The sequence below is a fragment of the Salminus brasiliensis genome, chromosome 14 (genome assembly GCF_030463535.1).
Source record: "Salminus brasiliensis chromosome 14, fSalBra1.hap2, whole genome shotgun sequence".
Taxonomy (NCBI): domain Eukaryota; kingdom Metazoa; phylum Chordata; class Actinopteri; order Characiformes; family Bryconidae; genus Salminus; species Salminus brasiliensis.
This window is the reverse complement of record NC_132891.1, coordinates 34,712,533-34,731,968: the sequence shown is the minus strand read 5'-3', so window position 1 is coordinate 34,731,968 and position 19,436 is coordinate 34,712,533. Positions and strand designations below refer to the sequence as shown.

At 38.2% G+C, this 19,436-nt stretch overlaps 3 protein-coding genes across 3 annotated transcripts; 1 reads left to right on the top strand and 2 right to left on the bottom strand.

Annotated features, from left to right (window-relative positions):
• The first annotated feature begins 2,720 nt into the window (after window positions 1-2,720).
• LOC140576639 (phospholipase A2 inhibitor PIP-like) lies at window positions 2,721-5,335 on the top strand. Its single transcript, XM_072696139.1, has 5 exons — window positions 2,721-2,779; window positions 2,876-2,989; window positions 3,060-3,203; window positions 4,012-4,116; window positions 4,693-5,335. Exons 1-5 carry the CDS (start codon window positions 2,731-2,733, stop codon window positions 4,917-4,919), a joined length of 639 nt encoding a protein of 212 aa, XP_072552240.1. The 5' UTR covers window positions 2,721-2,730; the 3' UTR covers window positions 4,920-5,335.
• Window positions 5,336-9,426: 4,091 nt separating this feature from the next.
• LOC140576643 (urokinase plasminogen activator surface receptor-like) lies at window positions 9,427-13,441 on the bottom strand. The gene is made up of 5 exons (XM_072696142.1): window positions 13,295-13,441; window positions 12,988-13,098; window positions 12,751-12,894; window positions 11,111-11,221; window positions 9,427-9,740 (listed from the first exon to the last, which is right to left on the bottom strand). Exons 1-5 carry the CDS (start codon window positions 13,341-13,343, stop codon window positions 9,547-9,549), a joined length of 609 nt encoding a protein of 202 aa, XP_072552243.1. The 5' UTR covers window positions 13,344-13,441; the 3' UTR covers window positions 9,427-9,546.
• Window positions 13,442-15,083: 1,642 nt separating this feature from the next.
• LOC140576641 (ly6/PLAUR domain-containing protein 3-like) lies at window positions 15,084-19,056 on the bottom strand. Its single transcript, XM_072696141.1, has 5 exons — window positions 18,948-19,056; window positions 18,648-18,758; window positions 18,417-18,560; window positions 15,949-16,059; window positions 15,084-15,418 (listed from the first exon to the last, which is right to left on the bottom strand). The coding sequence occupies exons 1-5, from the start codon at window positions 18,994-18,996 to the stop codon at window positions 15,216-15,218; spliced, it is 618 nt and encodes a 205-aa protein (XP_072552242.1). The 5' UTR covers window positions 18,997-19,056; the 3' UTR covers window positions 15,084-15,215.
• Between the last annotated feature and the right edge of the window lie 380 nt (window positions 19,057-19,436).

The following is a 19,436-nucleotide window of genomic DNA, read 5'->3' as shown; positions in this document are numbered from 1 at the left end:
TGAGGGTTAGGATTAGGTTTTAAATTGAGATTCAGACTGAGGTTAGGATTAGGACCAAGTTTAGGGTTAGGATTAGGGCCAGGGTTAGGGTTAGGATTAGGTTTTGGGTTTAGGCTGAGATTGAGTTTATGATTAGGGCCAGGGTTAGGGTTAGGATTAGATTTTGGGTTGAGATTGAGGTTAGGATTATTGCCAGGGTTAGGATTAGGATTAGGCTTTGGATTTAGACTGAGATTGAGGTTATGATTAGGGTTATGGTTAGGATTAGGTTTTGGGTTGAGATTGAGGTTATGATTAGGGCCAGGGTTATGGTTAGGATTAGGTTTTGGGTTGAGATTGAGGTTATGATTAGGGCCAGGGTTATGGTTAGGATTAGGTTTTGGGTTGAGATTGAGGTTATGATTAGGGCCAGGGTTATGGTTAGGATTAGGTTTTGGGTTGAGATTGAAGTTATGATTAGGGCCAGGGTTAGGGTTAGGATTAGGTTTTGGATTGAGGTTAGGATTAGGATTAGGGCCAGTGTCAGGGTTAGGTTGTGAGTAAGGGTAAGTTAGAATATTATGTCTACTTGATGTCTACTTGTCAGTAAAGCATCTACAGAACCTCTACAGGATGTTTACCTCAATGTATTCAGATGCTTCGCTGCCACTACTGCTCAGATCTGCTGTTGATGTGTCACTGATACTCTGTTAAGAGTTTATTATATCGGGGACAGAGTATCAGACACTTTTTAAATATTCCTTTTTAAAATCTTCTACCTCTTTTTAAAGAAATGTCTACATTGTAAAAGCATAATCTTCATATTGGAATATGATTCATTAATATACAGTGATTTTCATACTTTTTCTTATATTTTCTTATAAATTCATCAATACACAGATGTAAATGAGTACCCTACATCCTCCAAAAAGATTACATTTAATTATCTTATGGATTTATTAGATATCTGATATCTGTTTGTGGATAAATTCAATCTCTAAATGGCTTCTTACAGGAGGTCATTATCCATGAACCTCACTACTTCTTTTAATTTGGCAAAATTTCTCAACCTTACTAACTGATTGTCGGTTTTGTTGCAATCTTGATTGCACAGGGTGTTTTGGTAAGTCAACAGAACAGGAAATCCTTTCAGAGACACAATATGAACACTTGTTTGGGTCTCCCAGTGCTCTCCAAACATGGATTCAGGTCCATGCTGGCATGACTGCAACACACAATTCCTGCAGATTCCTGCAGACCATCAACATTTCCACCAACATGGACTGTTGACTGATGCCCTTGGCCATGACCAAGACGTGACCTTTTTGTTCATACGTCTTACTAGTAGTGGCCATGACTTAATTATCTCGAGTTGTCATGTTTGATGTCACCAGCGGGGCTTCGTAGGATTTGAAGCCAACAGCATCCATTGAGCCAACTATCTGTGACCCTCAGCAGAAATCGAGATTCATCAGACGAGGCTTCATCTCTTCAGTGTTCAGCTATTCAGCTTCTGCAGCCTCAGCTTTCTGTTCTTGACTGACAGAAGTGGAACTCGACATGGTCTTCTGTCGTTGTAGGCCATCTGCCACAAGGTTGGACAAAGTGTTGTGAAATGAGATGCTTTTCCGCACTCCTCAATTGTACAGAGGGGTTATCTACATATATCGCTGCCACTGTTGTACAAATAGCAGAATAGCAGAGTGGTCACCTTACTGACTTGTGTTTAGTGGAGTCTAAGATAGGAGGATCTTTAAAGTATTAGTCTATTCAAACTAGCTGAGGGTTTTCTTGGGTAAATAGCAAAGCACTTTTGTAAGTCGCTCTGGAGAAGAGCATCTGCTAAATGCCTTGTAATGTAATGTAATGTAATGTAAATACTGTTTACTTTAAGTACTTGCAGAATGCACTTTACACATGCACATGCAACTTAGTGCTTTCTTTAACCTTTTTTACTTAGTGTTTTTAGTTTTAGTGTGTATATATATATATATATATATATATATATATATTGTTTGTTTTTATTATATGTATTCTCTCTTTTTATATTGATATTCATAAGATTCTGTCAGTAAATGGAGGAACTGCAAAGTAAGAATTTCATTGTACAATGTAACTGCTTGTTTCTGCTGTGCACATGACAATAAACTCTTGAATCTTGAATCTTATCTGAGCTACTGTAGCCTTTCTGTCAGCTCCAACCAGTCTGACCATTCTCTGTTGACCTCTCTCATCAACAACTGTAGAGTTTCAGTCCACAGAACTGTTCTGACATCTCCAGGAGATCAGCAGTTCTACAAACACTCAAACCACTTCTGACACCAACAATCGTGCCACACTGAGATCACTAAGATCACATTAATTCCACCAGTCTGATGGCTGATGTGAACATTTCCTGAAGCTTCTGGACCAGATCTGCACAATTTTCAGCACTGCACTGCTTCCACATGTTTGAGTAAGTAGATAATTGCATGAGTAGGGGTATAGGCTTTTTTATATTAATATTAATTAATCAATTTCTACCGTAATCTACTGTAAATCCAGGGGTACGTGAGAGGCTGCAGAATGTCGCGGCTCCATTGCACAGCCTGACATTTCAACATTCAGTTCCCTCTGTATGTTTCAATACAGCTCAGATTCGAGGTGTGGAGAGTTTCCTGGTAGCCCATCCCCTTTATCAGACTTATATCAGATTGTGTTCTTCTTCTTTCTCCCACTTTTCTTTACAACGACATCTTCAGTGCCTCAGCGATGGAAATGCAAGTCACTCTGGTGCTCATCAGTGTGTTCTTCACCAAAGGTACAGAGAATCATATTCAGTGTATTCACTCATCTTTTGTTGCAGCTTCTTATTGTCAAACATTGATGCTCTCCTTGGATTCCCACTGTTCTCCAGGTCTTGCTCTGATGTGCTATGAATGTGCGCCGTTTTTTCCTTTCACCTGTGATAGAAAACAGCCTCTGGAATGTCCAGAGATGTGTAGCAGCTTCACCTCCAGCATAATCGTGGGTAAGTACAACCACATATACTACACAGATACCTGGAACCGATACCAACTACACTGTGCTTGGTTCTGCAGGTGGTGTGCAGCTGGATAACAGTGTGAGCGCTTGCATACCGTCACTTTTATGTGTCAGCGGGAGACTAAATCTTGGCGTTATCAAAGCGACCCTCAACTCCAAATGCTGCAAGACTGAGCTCTGCAATAACCAAACAGTGCCAGGTACAATCAACAGAACGTCTATGTTTAGTCTGATAGCTTAGTCAAAAGCATTGTAGACAATATCCAATCAATTTCTTTTGGATTTCTCCTGGGCCTTATTATTATACAACAATCAGCCATAACATTAAAACCACTTGTCTAATATTGTGAAGGTTCCCCTCATGCAGCCAAAACAGCTCTGATCATGGCATCGAGGCATGGACTCCACTAGACCTCTGAAGATGTCCTGTGATTTCTGGCACCATCAGCAGCAGGTGCTTTAAGTGGGGTCTCCATGAGCAGCTGAATGAGTCTTGGGTACCTGAGATCCTTTTGCAAGCTGGTTCATTGGTTGTCCTTCTTTGAAACACTTTGGGTAAGAACTGACCATTGCATACCAGGAAGACCCCACAAGACCTGCCTGGTGTTTTGGAGATGTTCTGACCCAGCCGTCTAGAACATCACAGTTTGGTTCTTGTTAAAATGGCTCAGATTCTTATGCTTGACGGACTTTTCCTGCTTCCAACATCATCAACTTCAAGAACTGACTGTTCACTTGCTGCCCAATATATCCACCCCTTCATAGGAGCCCCTGAAACCAGCCTGTGGACCGCTATTGGGCCAAAAACTTCTATTACCAGAGAACAGCCCCACCAGTTTGCACAGAAGTCTCACACCTAGTAACACACCTTAGTGTGCGATAAGCCTTGGAGTGTTAGTGGTTTTAATGTTATGGCTGATTATTTGTATTGTATTTGTGAAGAAACCCAGTAGAAACCCCACCCAGTGCTATCTGACCTGCTGTATTTACTTGATTCTTGCCTTTAAGCTTTACCCAAACAGCCGCGAAATGGGAAGAAGTGTTGTCTGAACAGCGACTGCTCAGAAACAGTGAGCTGTGAAGGAGATGAAGATCGCTGCATCAATGGAACAGGTGACCAACACACCGACACTCAACACCAGACACATATTTAAGTGATGTTTAAATTCTGAACATTCAGAGCAGGTCAGGGTTTTAGGGTTTCCACAGGGCCACTGTACCCACAGGCAGGTTATCTGTTTACTATAATCATGTATAGTAAATATGTATATGTATAGTAATCAAGAGTGGTTCTCAGGATCTGGTGCCCTTTATGTCTCTAAAGCCCTATTCAGACTATTATTTTTCCATAGGGGAGATGGGCTGATGCAATTATTACCAGAGTTTCTCTGTGATTTTAGTCCCGTCCAGCTGGTCAAGCTCAGTGTTTCAACCCTGTTCCTGCTTGAAGTCATAGTCAAGAAATATTTTCATTAAAAAATTGGCATAGTGCCAAGTACACACACACAAAAAAAAAAAAAAAATATATATATATATAAATATAGCGCTTCGACCCCGTCACGGTCAGCCCCGTCACATTTTTAATGGTTGTCGCTGTCTTGTCTTCACAAAGGACATCCCTTCCTGAGAATAACTCATAATACAGCAGATCTCTCTCTCTCTCTCTCTCTCTCTCTCTCTCTCTCTCAGTGACCGTAAACAACTTTAAGGTGGCAGCAAGAGGATGTGCAAGCAGGAGCATCTGTGAGGGGCTCATCTCCATCACACACAACTTTAACCTGGCGGGAATTAAGTGCTGTGAGGGGAACTTGTGTAACACTGCTAACAGCATGGCTCTGACTAGCTCTGTCATGGGCATTAATCTGCATCTCCTCATCATGCTGGGGTCTCTATTCCCCTTCTCCCTCATCCTCTGAACTCTCTGCTGCTTCAAGCTTCATTCGGGAAAAGCAGAGACTCGCACACCAGCTTTTAGGTGTAAATATGTTCGATGACGTACGTGTTTGTACGTGAAGTTAAGTTTTACAGCCATCCAATGTATTTGAATACACTTTCTCTGCAAATGAAGAGCTCATCCTCAGGGGGCTGTGTTGCAACAAGCCTCCTACTGCTGTGAGCCCAACACAACCAATAAACGCTTTACAGACTAACAGTGGTGTAATCTCAGTCTCCGGTTTGTGATGTAGGTCTTAACGACACTCAGCTGTTCCTCGCTGTGCTTAAAAAAAGCAAAGGACACAAGATCTGCCATCAAACCCAGATCTTGCACTTCACTGACCACTGGTCACTGTGAACTGAGCTACGGCAGTGACCTTCACCCCCTTACTAGGAGCAGGCAAGCTGATATCGGGGAGTTGTGGTACGGTAAAAAGAGCACAATTTGAATATGATCGTTGTAACAAACTGTCAATTAAAAAAGGCTTTTCTGTAATATTTTCATAATTTTCGACCATGAGTGATTAGTAGATACGGAATTGTTGGTCCTTAAGAATAATTAGTAGATACTGAGTAATTAGTATTTATGAATAATAAGTAGTTACTGAATACTTAAGGCAAGGTGGCAGTGGTGGATCAGTGGTTGGCGCTCCTCCAGATGACAGGGTTGTGGGTCCGATACATGGGCTTGGCAAGCTGCCACTGTTGGACCCTTAAGCAAGGTGTGTGTGTGTGTGTGTGTGTGTGTGTGTGTGTGTGTGTGTGTGTGTTCACTTCACGGATGGATTAAAGGCGGAAGTCAAAATCTGCATCTGACACAAATGCTGAATATGGTTGTCTGGTCTTTTCTTAGTAGATACTAAAGAGTTGGTACTTATGAATAATTAGTAGATACTCAGTAATGAGTACTTATTAAATAATATACTGAGTACTTAATAAATCATAAGTAGATGCATAATACTTAGTACTATAATAATAAATAAATACTGAATAATTAGTAGATACTAAATAGTTGGTACTTATTAAATCATGAGTAGATACTGAATAATTAGTACTTATTAAATAATTAGTTGATACAGAATAGTACTACACGTCTACGGTTTCTCAAATGTACTTTGTTTTTCTTTTACTTAAACATATTTAATACATTCTGTTTATAATAAAGTTGTTGTCTGATACAATCATAGCTTGTGTTATGAATATTGATATTTAATAAAACTGCTGGATACAAGTAGTCTTGACTTGAACAGTAAGAACCTGTCTTGTCAAGAACGTTTTAAAGGCGTGACGCTGAATTTCTATAGTTAGTTAGTTATAGTTAGTACTTATGAATAATTAGTAGAAACTGAATAGTTAGTATTTATGAATAATTAGTAGATACTGAGTAATTAGTAGTTACTGAATAATTATTAAGAACCAAATAGTTTGGATTATAATCAGTACTGATAATTATTAGTTATGAATACTGAGTAGATACTGGTTCTCGTGTGTTTAGACTGTAGAGTTTAGAGTTCGCTTAGTAGTTTTTGCTTTCTGAGGACTGTCGGACTCCATGGGTTTATAATCTGAACTCCTCAAGGGTACACAGTCACTTCAGCTTGAAGAAAGAGTGAGCTAGAGTGAGCTTGGTGAGCTAGAACAGAAGTAAAATATGGACTTTCAAAGGTTTTTCAAAATATAATCTTTTCACTTCATTTATTGCATTTTATTTCCATAACAGATTTTTAAATAACCCTGTGATTTTCGCCAGGCAACAAGCTGGCTAAACCCAGCCTGCTCCCAGCACGTCTCAAGCTACACACAGGCGGTTAGAGCGCCGGGATATTGATAACAGGGTTGTGGGTTTGATTCCCGGGCTCGGCAAGCTGCCACTGTTGGGCCCTTGAGCAAGGCCCTTTACCCTCTCTGCTCCCCGGGCGCTGGAGTTGGCTGCCCACTGTTTTGGGTGTGTGTGTACTCACTGCCCCTAGTTCACTAGTGTGTGTGTGTGTGTGTGTGTGTGTGTGTTTTCACTACCACATATGGGCTAGCTCAACATTCACGGCACCAAAAGCATGGTTTTTGACTAAACCTTAAGCGCCATCACTCAAGGACATACCCCAGGAGCTGTGGGATGTCATATATCATGCATAGTGGAACGTTCCTGGACCTGGACAGATCCCAGGTCATTGGAGTTTGAGAACCCTGTTTTAGATGCATTCTAGATACGTAACTGACCTTTACTTAACAAATCCACTGTCATTTTTTTTTATATCAACACTAAACCTCCCCCTCCCCCCAACTCTTACTCTGCTCCTAAACCTAATCCTGGTCCTAATCCTAACTGCACCTCAGCTGAATTTCACCAGACAGCTTGTTAACAATTAGAATATCTGCAGATGATCTACAGATCCTGGAGTGTCCTATCCAAATCCAGTGAGTCCAGTTCTTCTACCGGGTTCAGCTCTCTACATCTTATTGATTTGATGCTTTCCTGCTTCGATTTCATTAGATAGAAGCACAATGGATTTGTATGTAAAGATTTAACCACATTAAATTGTTTAAATGTTTAACCCCTTTGTGGTCCGTGACTGTTATTACACCTTAAGGGTTGCTTATCAGTAACTATATGCAAAGCAGTGCAAACTGTGTTGTTATATAGATGATGAAGTGAATGACTGTGGTACTGTAAGGAGCCGCCCGCACCACCACCTTTCTGCCAGCAGAGGGAGACCACGCTCACGCTCCTTAGCCTGGCCTTGCCGGTGGCGCTGCAGTTAGCACGTCAGTTTTTTTTTAGCTCTATATCTTTTGCTTCCCATCTCTTGCTTTATATTGGGGTCCTCTCAAGACCTCTACATTCAGAAGCATTCCGTCCTCCTCATAGCCTAGTGGGTAGAGCACCGCTCCTCCGAGCCAGTACTTCCACCCAGGTGGTCGCCTATATCTGGGATAAAGTACACATGGTGACAATCCTGGAAATAACTTCCAGCATTCCCAACTACAGGATTACCACCCCATAACAGGTACTGGGAATCCTTTTCTTATGTATTTCAGTACAAAATCCTCATATATCCAAAATGTCGGCTATACAGGACAAGGAAAAACCCTTCTTAATTTTTTATAGAAATCAATGTAAAAATATTTTATTCCAAATAACTGTTGGTCCATTCATTATGAAATTCTGACACAATTTAAGGACCAACTGCCAAATTCATATTATGTCAAAAAGTAAAAATTGGAACAAAAAGTATTGGTTTATAATATGATAGTATTGATATTATAATAAGTGTTACACTATTTTAATTACAGTATCGTTGAAAAGTATCTACCAGTATTAAAAGGTAAAAATTGCTAAAGCTAAATATATAAAAATCAGATTAAATAAGATATGCTAAGCTAGCATTGCTAACAAATACTGCCATTAGAATGTCAACCATCTTATCTCAGTTTACCTGCAAATATATTATTCATAAAAATGATTTAAAACATCTGTAACAGCTATGTAAACAAGTCTTGTTTTTAACAATTAGGTAAAAACTGTTTTTAAACATTTATGCTAAAACTACTTAGCTGGAGCTACATTATCACTCTCATTAGGAAGTACAGAGAAAATATGAAGCCAATACATAAAGTTTAACATGTCAAAAGGGACAGAGGAACATCTACAATAGAGGAACATTCCTATTGGAGAAATACTCCTTACTCCTCTTGGTGCATCACTATGTATCTCTTGAAAAAGCAAGATAGACAAATGTAGAAGTAGTAGGATCAGTACACTGTACAGAAAATCCTCATTTTATAGAACATAACACTAAATTATCAAAGTCTTTTTGTCAAACACAAAACCATGTAAAATTACAGAAATTTACAACCCAATTTACAATTGTTATTTGAAGTATTATGTCAATAATTATAAATTACATGTATTTATTTATAGAAAAATTATTTATACTAAAATATTTATAAAATATTTACTAAAAATATTTATACTAAAATACTATTATTCATGCAGAATTGTTCTGCTTTCTTAACTTATAATGCAAATATATGTAAAATTACAATAATTATCTGTAATCAAACATGCATATAATAGTATAAAGGTTTATTATTAATTCTACCATTTTAGCTCTGTAATTTTAGAGTAAATTTCATTTCAATTTCTGCCAAAAAAAAAAAAGTGGGAAAAGAATACATTTAAACACATTTTCATTCAACATTCTGCAGACAAACTCAGATGTTTCAGTTTTACAGATTTATCCTGAATTATTACAAACAAACACCTCAATAGAGTGACATTAAAACATTAAGATTCTGCAGCAAACATATCCATCTTTCCTATTGGCTTCTTGCATCATCTGTTTATATACAGGCCATGTTCTCCAGCCATTGACACTCACCATCAGTGTGTTGTCGTGCCCCCAGGGCTACTGTCTCTGAGGTGTGGTTGTATATGCCAGTCATTTGAATATGTCTGAGTGCATGTGAGATGAAATCAGACCACAGACAGTCTCCTCACTTTTTATTCAGATGGTTTCAGTCACAAAAACCTCAGTATAAACATTCAGAGGTGACATCTGGTGACCTTTAACACGCAGCTCTGCTCTTCTCCAAAAACAGAAAATCACTTCAGAGGAAGAGGATGGAGGAGAGGAGGGGTCCCACCATGATAAGGAGGCTCAGTTTAACCCCTTCAGCACTGTTACACAGATTACCCTCACAGCAGCTCACAGTCCCGGAGATGCCAGGGGTCTGCATGCGAAAACCCTCAGAGCATAAACTCCTGCTTCCACAACCTTTCATAGTTAAAGCACTATTGTTACCTGTGAGAGAGATAGAGAGAGAGAGAGACATACTATGAGTTTCTTACAATTTTTAAATTTTAATTTATTTTACATATCCTCATCTCCTTAGGTCAAAAAGGATCGTCCACAACATTAGAGTCAGTCCATACTAACTCACCTAATGGTGTTATGGGTTTGCATTCAAACATTAAACCAAAAATTAATTCAAATTAAGAATCAATTTAAGCAAACATGCCCAATTTTTAATTAAAATGTAATTGTTCTATTTTTTATGTCTTTTCAGTAAAGTCTCAATTTAAAATCATATAAAATGAAGTTTGCTTACAAAATTAATGTTATCTGCAGTATTTTACCATTTCTATAATATATGATTATGAATGTTTTATTTTTAATTATATACCTTCTATTTTTAAAATATATATATCTTATATGTTATATATTTATATTTATCTGCATGTAGTATTTAAAGCTACACTGTGAATACAGTAAAAATGTAAAAGTCCTTTTATGAGCCCTTTCTGATTGTATATGTAACAGTTATATTTTAGCAAAATACAACTAAAATGATTTTTTAAATGATTTTTTTTAGAAGAATCCAGCTTATTTTGGAAATCCAATGGTTTTCTAATTACAGTGATACCATTAGTTTCAGTTGAACATCTGCATACATTAGAGATACTGAATACAGTAGATAATGAAGAATATATAGAATTGAAGGGTAAGCCAACCCTAGCTCTAACCCCAACCTCTAAATTTGGCAAGAAATAATGGACAAAGCTTAAAGTTAAAGCCAGCTTCTTCTTATTCTTCTTCGTCTTCCTCTTATTATTATTATTATTATTATTATTATTATTAAACAATGCTCAAAATGTAAAATGTGACATGCCACAGTTTTTGAGCCTAGAACCAGTGTTTTATTCCCCATTGGATCCCATTTTAAGCCCCACAGGGTGCACAAACATTTTACAGCAATTTAAAGACAATTAAAGCATAAAACCAATAAACGTACCACACACACACTGCATCTCCACCACAAACACACCAAAAACGCAACACACTACCACCTAGCAACCACCTGGATTACCATTGCAACAACCTAGTGGCACCAAAGCAAACACTAAGTAACCCAAATGCATCCACCAGGAACACAGGGAACCTTTGCTTTTTAGTTTCGCTTGCTGACAAAAATGACATTTTGTAATTTAGGCATTTTTAAATTTCAGTGGTGAAACTGCAGCACGTGACATTTCAGTAAACTCTCCAATAAATGACATTGCGAGAAGTTAATAAGACAAGACAGTCGATTTAAAGTTGTATGGATTCAATAGAATTGTTTGCTTGCAATGTTCTCTGACTAAGCTACTTCAACCAGATACGCTCTTCTTCACCTGTGAGGCTGACGCAGCGATCTTCATCTCCCTCGCAGTTCACAGTTCCTGTACAGTCGTCCTTAACACAGGTGTAGCACTGCTTCCCGTTTGGAGACCCTCTGGGCAAAGCTTTAAAGATGAGCAGTAAAATAAGGCTGTTCATGAGGATCATCGATTCAACAGTTTTCCATCAAAACACTTTATTATAACAGAAAACCCAGAAACATTTAACTGAACCCAGGCAGCTCTAAAGGTCATAGTGGTGCAGGTGTTGCTGCACAGTAGAATAGTGCACCAGTCCTCCAGAGTCTGCAGGTCGTTTGTAGTAAAACAGGGGCTTTGATTGGCCTTTTGAGCAATCCCATACGAGCAGGCCTCTCTGAAGGTTTTCTGATTTTCCAGACCTCAAATTAACCCTCTTTTAGTTTCTAAATATCATTTCAGACTAAGGAAATGGCTGATATTTAGGGTGCTTAGAGGAGTCCATGGCTGTTGATTGTTGGTGCACAAACCCAGTCTTTATTACTCATCAAATTCAATTATTTGTACAGCGTTTTTCACAAAGCTGCTTCACAGAATCAGTAACAGTAAGAGCACAACAAGAGATCTATAATACATAAATATAAGACCCCCAGTGAGCAAGCCAAAGGCAACAGTGTCATGGATCAGCCCCCTCAAAGCTGGAGGAAGAAACTTTGGGAATAACCAAGACTCCCAGGAGAGGCCCATACGCGTCTGATCAGAGCTATTTATGAATTATTGATAAGGATAAGTCACTGAACCACCAAGACTGTTCACACTACTGCTCAGGTGTGCTGAAATGATCCTAATATAATATAACGACTGCTCAGTTCATCACTACACACTACTGTCGGCTACCTAGGGAGGCACTTGGTAGTCAGGTTCACAATGGAATGCATAAAGGCTCTAAAGATCATAGTGATAGTGGTGCAGGTGTTGCTGCACAGTAGAACGGTGCACCAGTCCTCCAGAGTCTGCAGGTCTATCCTATCTATCCTATCCCATCCCCTCAATCCTATACGAGCAGGCCTCTCTGAAAGCCTTCATAGTTTTCTGCATCTCAACCTGACCTGTGTCGTTCCCAGTAATTACCCTTTCATAATTACATTAGGAACACTTTCTGCTATCTTCTGCTTCGTGGGCATCAGGTTTTTTAATAATCAGAGATCTAGGCAGCTGCTTAGAGGAGCACATGGCTACTGATGGTTGGGACAAAGTCCTAAGTTTGCAAATAGCTTAAAAATTTGCATCACTTGACCTTGACCTTTTCCTAGGAATGATTACGAACAAGCCGTCGTCCTAAAAAGTGAATTAAGGTCTGAGATCCTGGAAAAAGTTCTGTAAAGTCTTGTTTGCGCAGTATTTCTTCGTTTTTACATATTAAAAAATCTCTAAAATATTGAAACCAATATTTCATCTTTAATTTTAAGCCATTTGGAGATTATTTAATCTTCAATAACATAAACCTCTTTTCTAAAAACTGAAGATTCTGAAGATAGTAAAGAAGGTATTCAGATATTCCTTTGATTAGGTTCCTGATGATACTCCAGAACAGATTAAGAGCATTAAAAGGATCCCTAATAATGATCATCCCAACTCAACCCAACTTGCTCAGGATTCAAAGCCTCTGGGGTTACCTGGCACTGGTTGGCTGTTACAGAGATTAGTACTGCAGCACTTTGTGTTGATGCTCATCTTCATAGTACCCAGGTTCAGGCTTCCATTCACACACTCTGCAGCCGACACGCAATTCTTCACCCACAGCTCGTGTTTAACCCCAGCTGGTGAACGCAGGACGTGACATGATTAGTGTGAGTCGCATCAACACACTTCTCATCTTCACTAAATTCACAGTGATCTGAAGTTACGCTTACCAAGCTCACCAGCAGTGTACCCACTGGCACACAGGCCTGCGCAGTCTTTCTCTCTGTCTGTGCATGTGGCAGGTGGCACTGGTACACACTCATAACATTTCAGGGCCAGCACTGGAAGACGGCGAGAAACCGGCAGGAAGACCAAACAGACCAAAAAGCATTTAAAGAAACAGCAACCCACCCTGAAGTGTACCCCGAAAATGATTACACTGACCAAGTCCACCAAGCAACGTCAGAAGCTAAACTGAGATACATTCACTGCATCTAAAACCTTCCAGGACGTTCTGCTGAGTATCATCTTCCATACCTTCTGGTAGAAGCAGGCAGAAAAGTGTCAGGGTGACCTGCAGCCTCATTGTTGAGAGTTGGAGAAGGATTGTGAAAACAGTATGAGCTTTGTTCAAAATTGGATCTAATGGGAAGACGGGAAGACCAGAGGCTCGTATAACTGGGATACAGTGGTCACTGTAAACAATCTTTGAGATTGTTCGGTCCTGACTCACGCATGTCCCACCCCCAGCTGGAAAGAAGCTGCAGTTATATTTAGTAACTGTTTAATCTTCTCGTATTACAGCTATTTCTCCTCTCAGCTTGTGTAGAGCAGTGTGTTCCCTACTGCACTCGCTCCTCTGGTTTCTTTGCTCTCTGAAGAAAATGGGTACAGACAGATTGGTGGAGGTACAGACCTGGGGGAGGTACTAAAGGGGGGCAGGGGTGTACATATGAGGTGTGTACTGCCTTTTGAAATTACTTTGAGGTGAAGTATAACTTGATACTTAGAGTTTCCATTTGTTCCATTTGTACAATAGATTTTTTTTCCATGTATCCAAACATTCACAGTTAAAAGGGAATGAAAGAGAAAATAAAAATATTATAAATAAATAATAAAAAAATAATATATATATATTTCTTATATACATATTATATATGTATAAAACCAACTTAGACTAAGCAACACAAATAAAAGAGAATATTTTCTCATTATAATATAGAAAATGTTTAAGAATTAAGCATAACTGGTATAAAATGATTAAATTGAGATTTAATTTGTAAGAGAAAGGGGGAGATGTATTATAATAGTAATTAGGAAAAAAATCAAAATAACATTAAAATAAGAAATAATAAGCACAAATGACAAACTACATCAGAGTTAAGAGAAAAACAAAGATCCAATTAAAATGAACTTAAAAAAATAGGTCTGACATCATTATATATGATTATATATTACATATATTTAGAAAAAACATAAGTCACATCTATCTATCTATATATCTGTCTGTCTGCCTAACTGTCCAATATATATATATATATATATATATATATATATATATATATATACATATGGGCTCAATGATGTATATGGGAGTAAATTTGTAAAACCATCTATAAAAAGATACCCTGCCTATAAGAGCTATTCACCCCAGACAGCTCTGGAAAAAAAAATAAGAGACCATTTCTCTACTTTGGCAGCCATTTAATTCCAGGCATTCCATCAAAATCAAAAAAGACATAAGAGCTGTGATTGATCGTCAAGGTTATTATTTCACCATAGTGATTTCTGAATGCTCTCAAAGTTCAGATATTAGTACTGTGTTTAAATTTCAATAATAACATCTTTACATTATAATTATTATAATCATTGCTTTGCATTATAATTATAAGTCAAGGGTATCAGAGGACATAATCTCCACTGAATTTATCTTTGCATTACATTCTGTCCGCTGGTTTAATATTTTAAGATTTTAATATTTGGTAAATATTTTACAGTCTTTTGTAAAATAAACCATAATTAGTATGGTAACATTGGTCAACTATAGCTGTGTCCCAGTTCACTTAGTTCTCGCTAAGTTCATGACTAGGTATGGTTTAAGTACCTTTAGCTGAGGTAGCTTTGATAAGTAGCTGCTAAAAATGAAAGGATAAGCTCAAAATCAGTGAGAAATCAGACTGACATGATTGATCACTGACGCCAGATACTAGGCTAATGTTGCTAACAAATGCAGCACTAAGACAAATGTAGTAGTAGTTGTAGTAGTAGGTGGAGGAGTGTTAGCACTACTCATGTCTGAGTGCATATGAGACGAAATCAGACCAAAGACAGTCTCCTCACTTTTTATTCAGATGCTTTCAGTTACAAAGACCTCAGTAGAAACATTCAGAGGCGACATCTGGTGACCTTTGACACGCAGCTCTGCTCTTCTCCAAAAGGCCTTAAACAGAAAATCAGTTCAGAGGAAGAGGATGGAGGAGAGCAGGGGTCCCAGTAGGATGAGGAGGCTCAGTTTAACCCCCTCCACACCGTTACACAGATTACCCTCACAGCAGCTCATGCTTCCAGAGATCCCTGCTGCCTGAATGTTTGATGCACCCGCAGTGCATAAACTCCTGCTGGTACAGCCCTTCATAGTCATTTTAACGCCAGCACTGTTGACTGTGTGAGAGAGAGAGGGAGAGAGAGACAGAGGTTGTGAGTTTTTTAAATAGATAAAAAATAATTTTTCTTTTTGCTTTTAATTGTTTTGTACATATTTTCATCTTCTTGTTATAAAATATCATAAATTTATCACCCACATTAACTCACCTTGGGCCCGTCTGGACAATTAATGGGTTTGCATTCAAAGATTCAAGCAAAAATGCCTGGCATTAGGCAGCATGGTGCCAATATGTTCAGGTTGATCTGCTTCAGAGAGCAGATCATTCTATTGGCGGTACTTTTCTGCAAGGACTAGACAAGCTGTTTGTGTGTCAGCAATGGGTGCAACTTAAAGTAGCTGAATACATTCATTAGAGGAGATGTCCACAAACATTTGGACATACAGTGTTGCTTATTTTGTTGTATGTTGTAATTAAAAGGGTTAACTAACTCTAACGCCCCAAATAATTTTGCTAGCTACGTGTAGCCTCTCAGTGAGCTAGTGTGGAATGACTGTAGTAAGTTTAACCAGATACTCTCTTCTTCACCTGTGAGGCTGACGCAGCGATCTTCATCTCCCTCGCAGTTCACAGTTCCTGTACAGTCGTCCTTAACACAGGTGTAGCACTGCTTCCCGTTTGGAGACCCTCTGGACAAAGCTTTAAAGACATGAAGAAGAAATAAGGCTGTTCATGAGGATCATCGATTCAACAGTTTTCCATCAAAACACTTTATTATAACAAAAAACCCAGAAACATTTAACTGAACCCAGACGGCTCTAAAGGTCATAGTGGTGCAGGTGTTGCTGCACAGTAGAATAGTGCACCAGTCCTCCAGAGTCTGCAGGTCGTTTGTAGTAAAACAGGGGCTTTGATTGGCCTTTTGAGCAATCTCATACGAGCAGGCCTCTCTGAAGGTTTTCTGATTTTCCAGACCTCAAATGAACCCTCTTTTACTTTCTAAATATCATTTCAGACTGAGGAAATGGCTGAAATTGAGGGTGCTGCCCAGCTGCTTAGATTGGAGAGTTGATTGTTGGGTGCAAGGTTTTATGAGTGAGTATTTATAAAGCTTTGACCTTGATTTTTATCACCCAACAATGAATGTGTAGCCTTGCACTAAAATGTGTTTAAAATGTTGCAAATAATGTTGAACTCTATAACTTTATAAAATATATGCCTTGCTTGGAGGTCAGTTCATGTTCAATAACATCAACAAAATTCTGACCAGGTGTACCCAAGCCCTTGCATGCCACTTTCTAGAATTCCCTTATGCAATAGTTTTTGCTATGCACACAGACCAAAAATAGCTGTTTTTGAGCAGTTGTCATTAATGCAAATAAATATAAATGTCATTCATGCAAATACATGCTCTAAATAGCAAATATTTTTATTTGGAATTCAGGGGAAATGCTGTCCATGGTTTATGAAATACAATGCAAATGTTCATTTTCCTAAACACACTGCCTATAAACAGTAAAACCAGAAAAAACTAAGTGAAGGGTATCAGAGGACATAATCTCCACTGAATTTATCTTTGCATCACATTCTGTCCGCTGCCAGACCACTTCATCTTTTGTTGTGTTTGGCAAATATTTAGCAATAAATAGGTTTAGTAACAGACCACTTCCTCATTCCTCAGATGAACACCTGCTCCAGCTTTTTTCAGCGCATCTGAAGTGAGTATCCTGTTCATTGTACAACATTTTATAGTCTTTTGCTTTAATAAACCATAATTAGTATGGTAACATGAGTATTGGTCAACTATAGCTGTGTCCCAGTTCACTTAGTGCTCGTTAAGTTCATGTATAGGCATGGTTAGAGTACCTTTAGCTGAGGTAGCTTTGATAAGTAGCTGCTAAAAATGAAAGGAAAGTTCAAAATCAGTGAGAAATCAGACTGACATGATTGATGTTGCTAAAAAATGCAGCACTAAGACAAATGTAGTATAAACTATATATATATATATATATATATATATATAGTGTTTTGGTTTTCTTTTTTATGTTATGCTTTTTAAAAGTTCTAAATTAAATGTGTAATATTTTACGGTTAAGGGCAGGGCTGGGAGGGTCACTTTAAAATGTATTCCTGCAGATTACTGATTACCTGTTCAAAAATGTAATTGACACCTATATTAAAGTAATGTACTCTGATTACTTTCCATGACTTTGGATTACTTGTCTTTTTAAAGCCATTTATTCAATTAAAGACAAATGTTTTTTTTAATTTAATATAAATTGGTCATGAAATAATAATAAGAAGTTTTGGACTATTTATCTGGGGGGGGAAACAGCTTGATAAATTTGATGTTAGTCTAAAATGCTCTTCTAGGTCTAGGTCTAGGTCTAGGTCACTCCAACTTTTTTTTCCTAGACAGTTTCCTAGATAGTTTAGACTTGGAACGGTGATTCTCCATCAAAAGTAAAAATTTAGTTTAGGACTAGGCTTAATCCTTTACTGGGAAACCAGCCCTAAATCTTTTAGAGGTCAGTTCATGCTTGGTTACAGACATTTTGACCAGAGGTGCCCAAATATTTGCATGCAACATTTTGCATTAGACTTATTTGAGTATCAAATTAGCTGATAATTCACTCTGCACAAAGAATCAACACATTCAAAATAGGTTTTGTTGTGTTAGGTTGTGGTCAACTTGTTAAAATTGTATTTTGATTGTCTTTATTAAATTCAGTACAAATAAGGGCGTATTCTAAAGATGACAGCAGGGTCGGGAGGTTAACTTAAACATGTATTTCTTAAGACTATCTATACCTATTACATATTTAACTGTACAATAAACCTTTCTCTATATTTACAATGTACCTGTAAAGTAAGCACATACTGCTCCCTGAAATAATAACAGCTCACAGTTGTGATTACAGCTAAATTATTGTATCCTGATTACATCACTCTGTTACATGTATTTCATGATGATATTTTATTATTTATTTCCAGATGATATTTTATAACATATATCATTAAAAGAAATAAGAAGTATTTAAAGCCTCTGGGGTTACCTGGCACTGCTTGGCTGTTACAGAGATTAGTACTGCAGCACTGTGTGTTAATGCTTATCTTCATGTCACCCAGGTTCAGGCTTCCACTCACACACTCCGCTGCTGCTGCACAACTCTTCGCCTGAATGCTCTGTTGAACCCCAGCTGGTGAACGCAGGAGGTGACATGATTAGTGTAGGTCATATAAACACACTTCTCAGCTTCACTAAACTTAATTGAAGTCATGCTTACCAACACTGATGGCAGTGTTGGCGCTGGCACACTGATCTGGGCAGTCTTTTTCTGTGTTTGTGCATGTTCCTGATAGCACTGGGATGCACTCATAACATTTCAGGGCCAGTGCTGGAAGACAACGAGAATTCAGCATGAAGAAAAATGACCAAAGAATATTAAAAAAAAAAAGGCAACCCACCTTCAAGTGTACCCAGTAAATTATTACAGTGATCAGAAATGCTCAGACTTAAAGATTAGAAGCTAAGTGTGTTAAACATGTACTGAATGTAGATACTGAGATAAGGATATCTACCATACCTTCTGGGAGAAGCAGGCAGCTGAGTAGCAGTGTGACCTGTAGCTTCATTGTAGTTTGGTTTGAAAGTCTACGAAGAAACGCAATGAAAGCAGGACGGGCTTTCTAATATATCTGATTTAATGGGGTGGGGCTTCTTGATTTTTTAGTCCTGACTCTACCCAATCAAGTCAAGTTACATTTGGTAAACCAGTTTGAGGTGGTACAGTGTGTACAGATTGGAGGACATTCTGATTGGTGGAGGTACAGAGGGAAAAGGGGTCATTGCCTTCATGCCTTCATCATGATGCCATGCCTTCATTAACATTACTTTCATTTCATCTCACTATGATGCTTTGAGGGAAAATGAAACTTAGAGGTTCAGTTTGTACATTTGATGATGTTTTGTTTTTTAAGAACATCAAAGCAGATTTCTATGAATCCTTAACATTGAAAGCTTTCCTAAGAAAAAAAAACACAAAGAATTTTAAGACTTTAAAAGTTTTTATTAC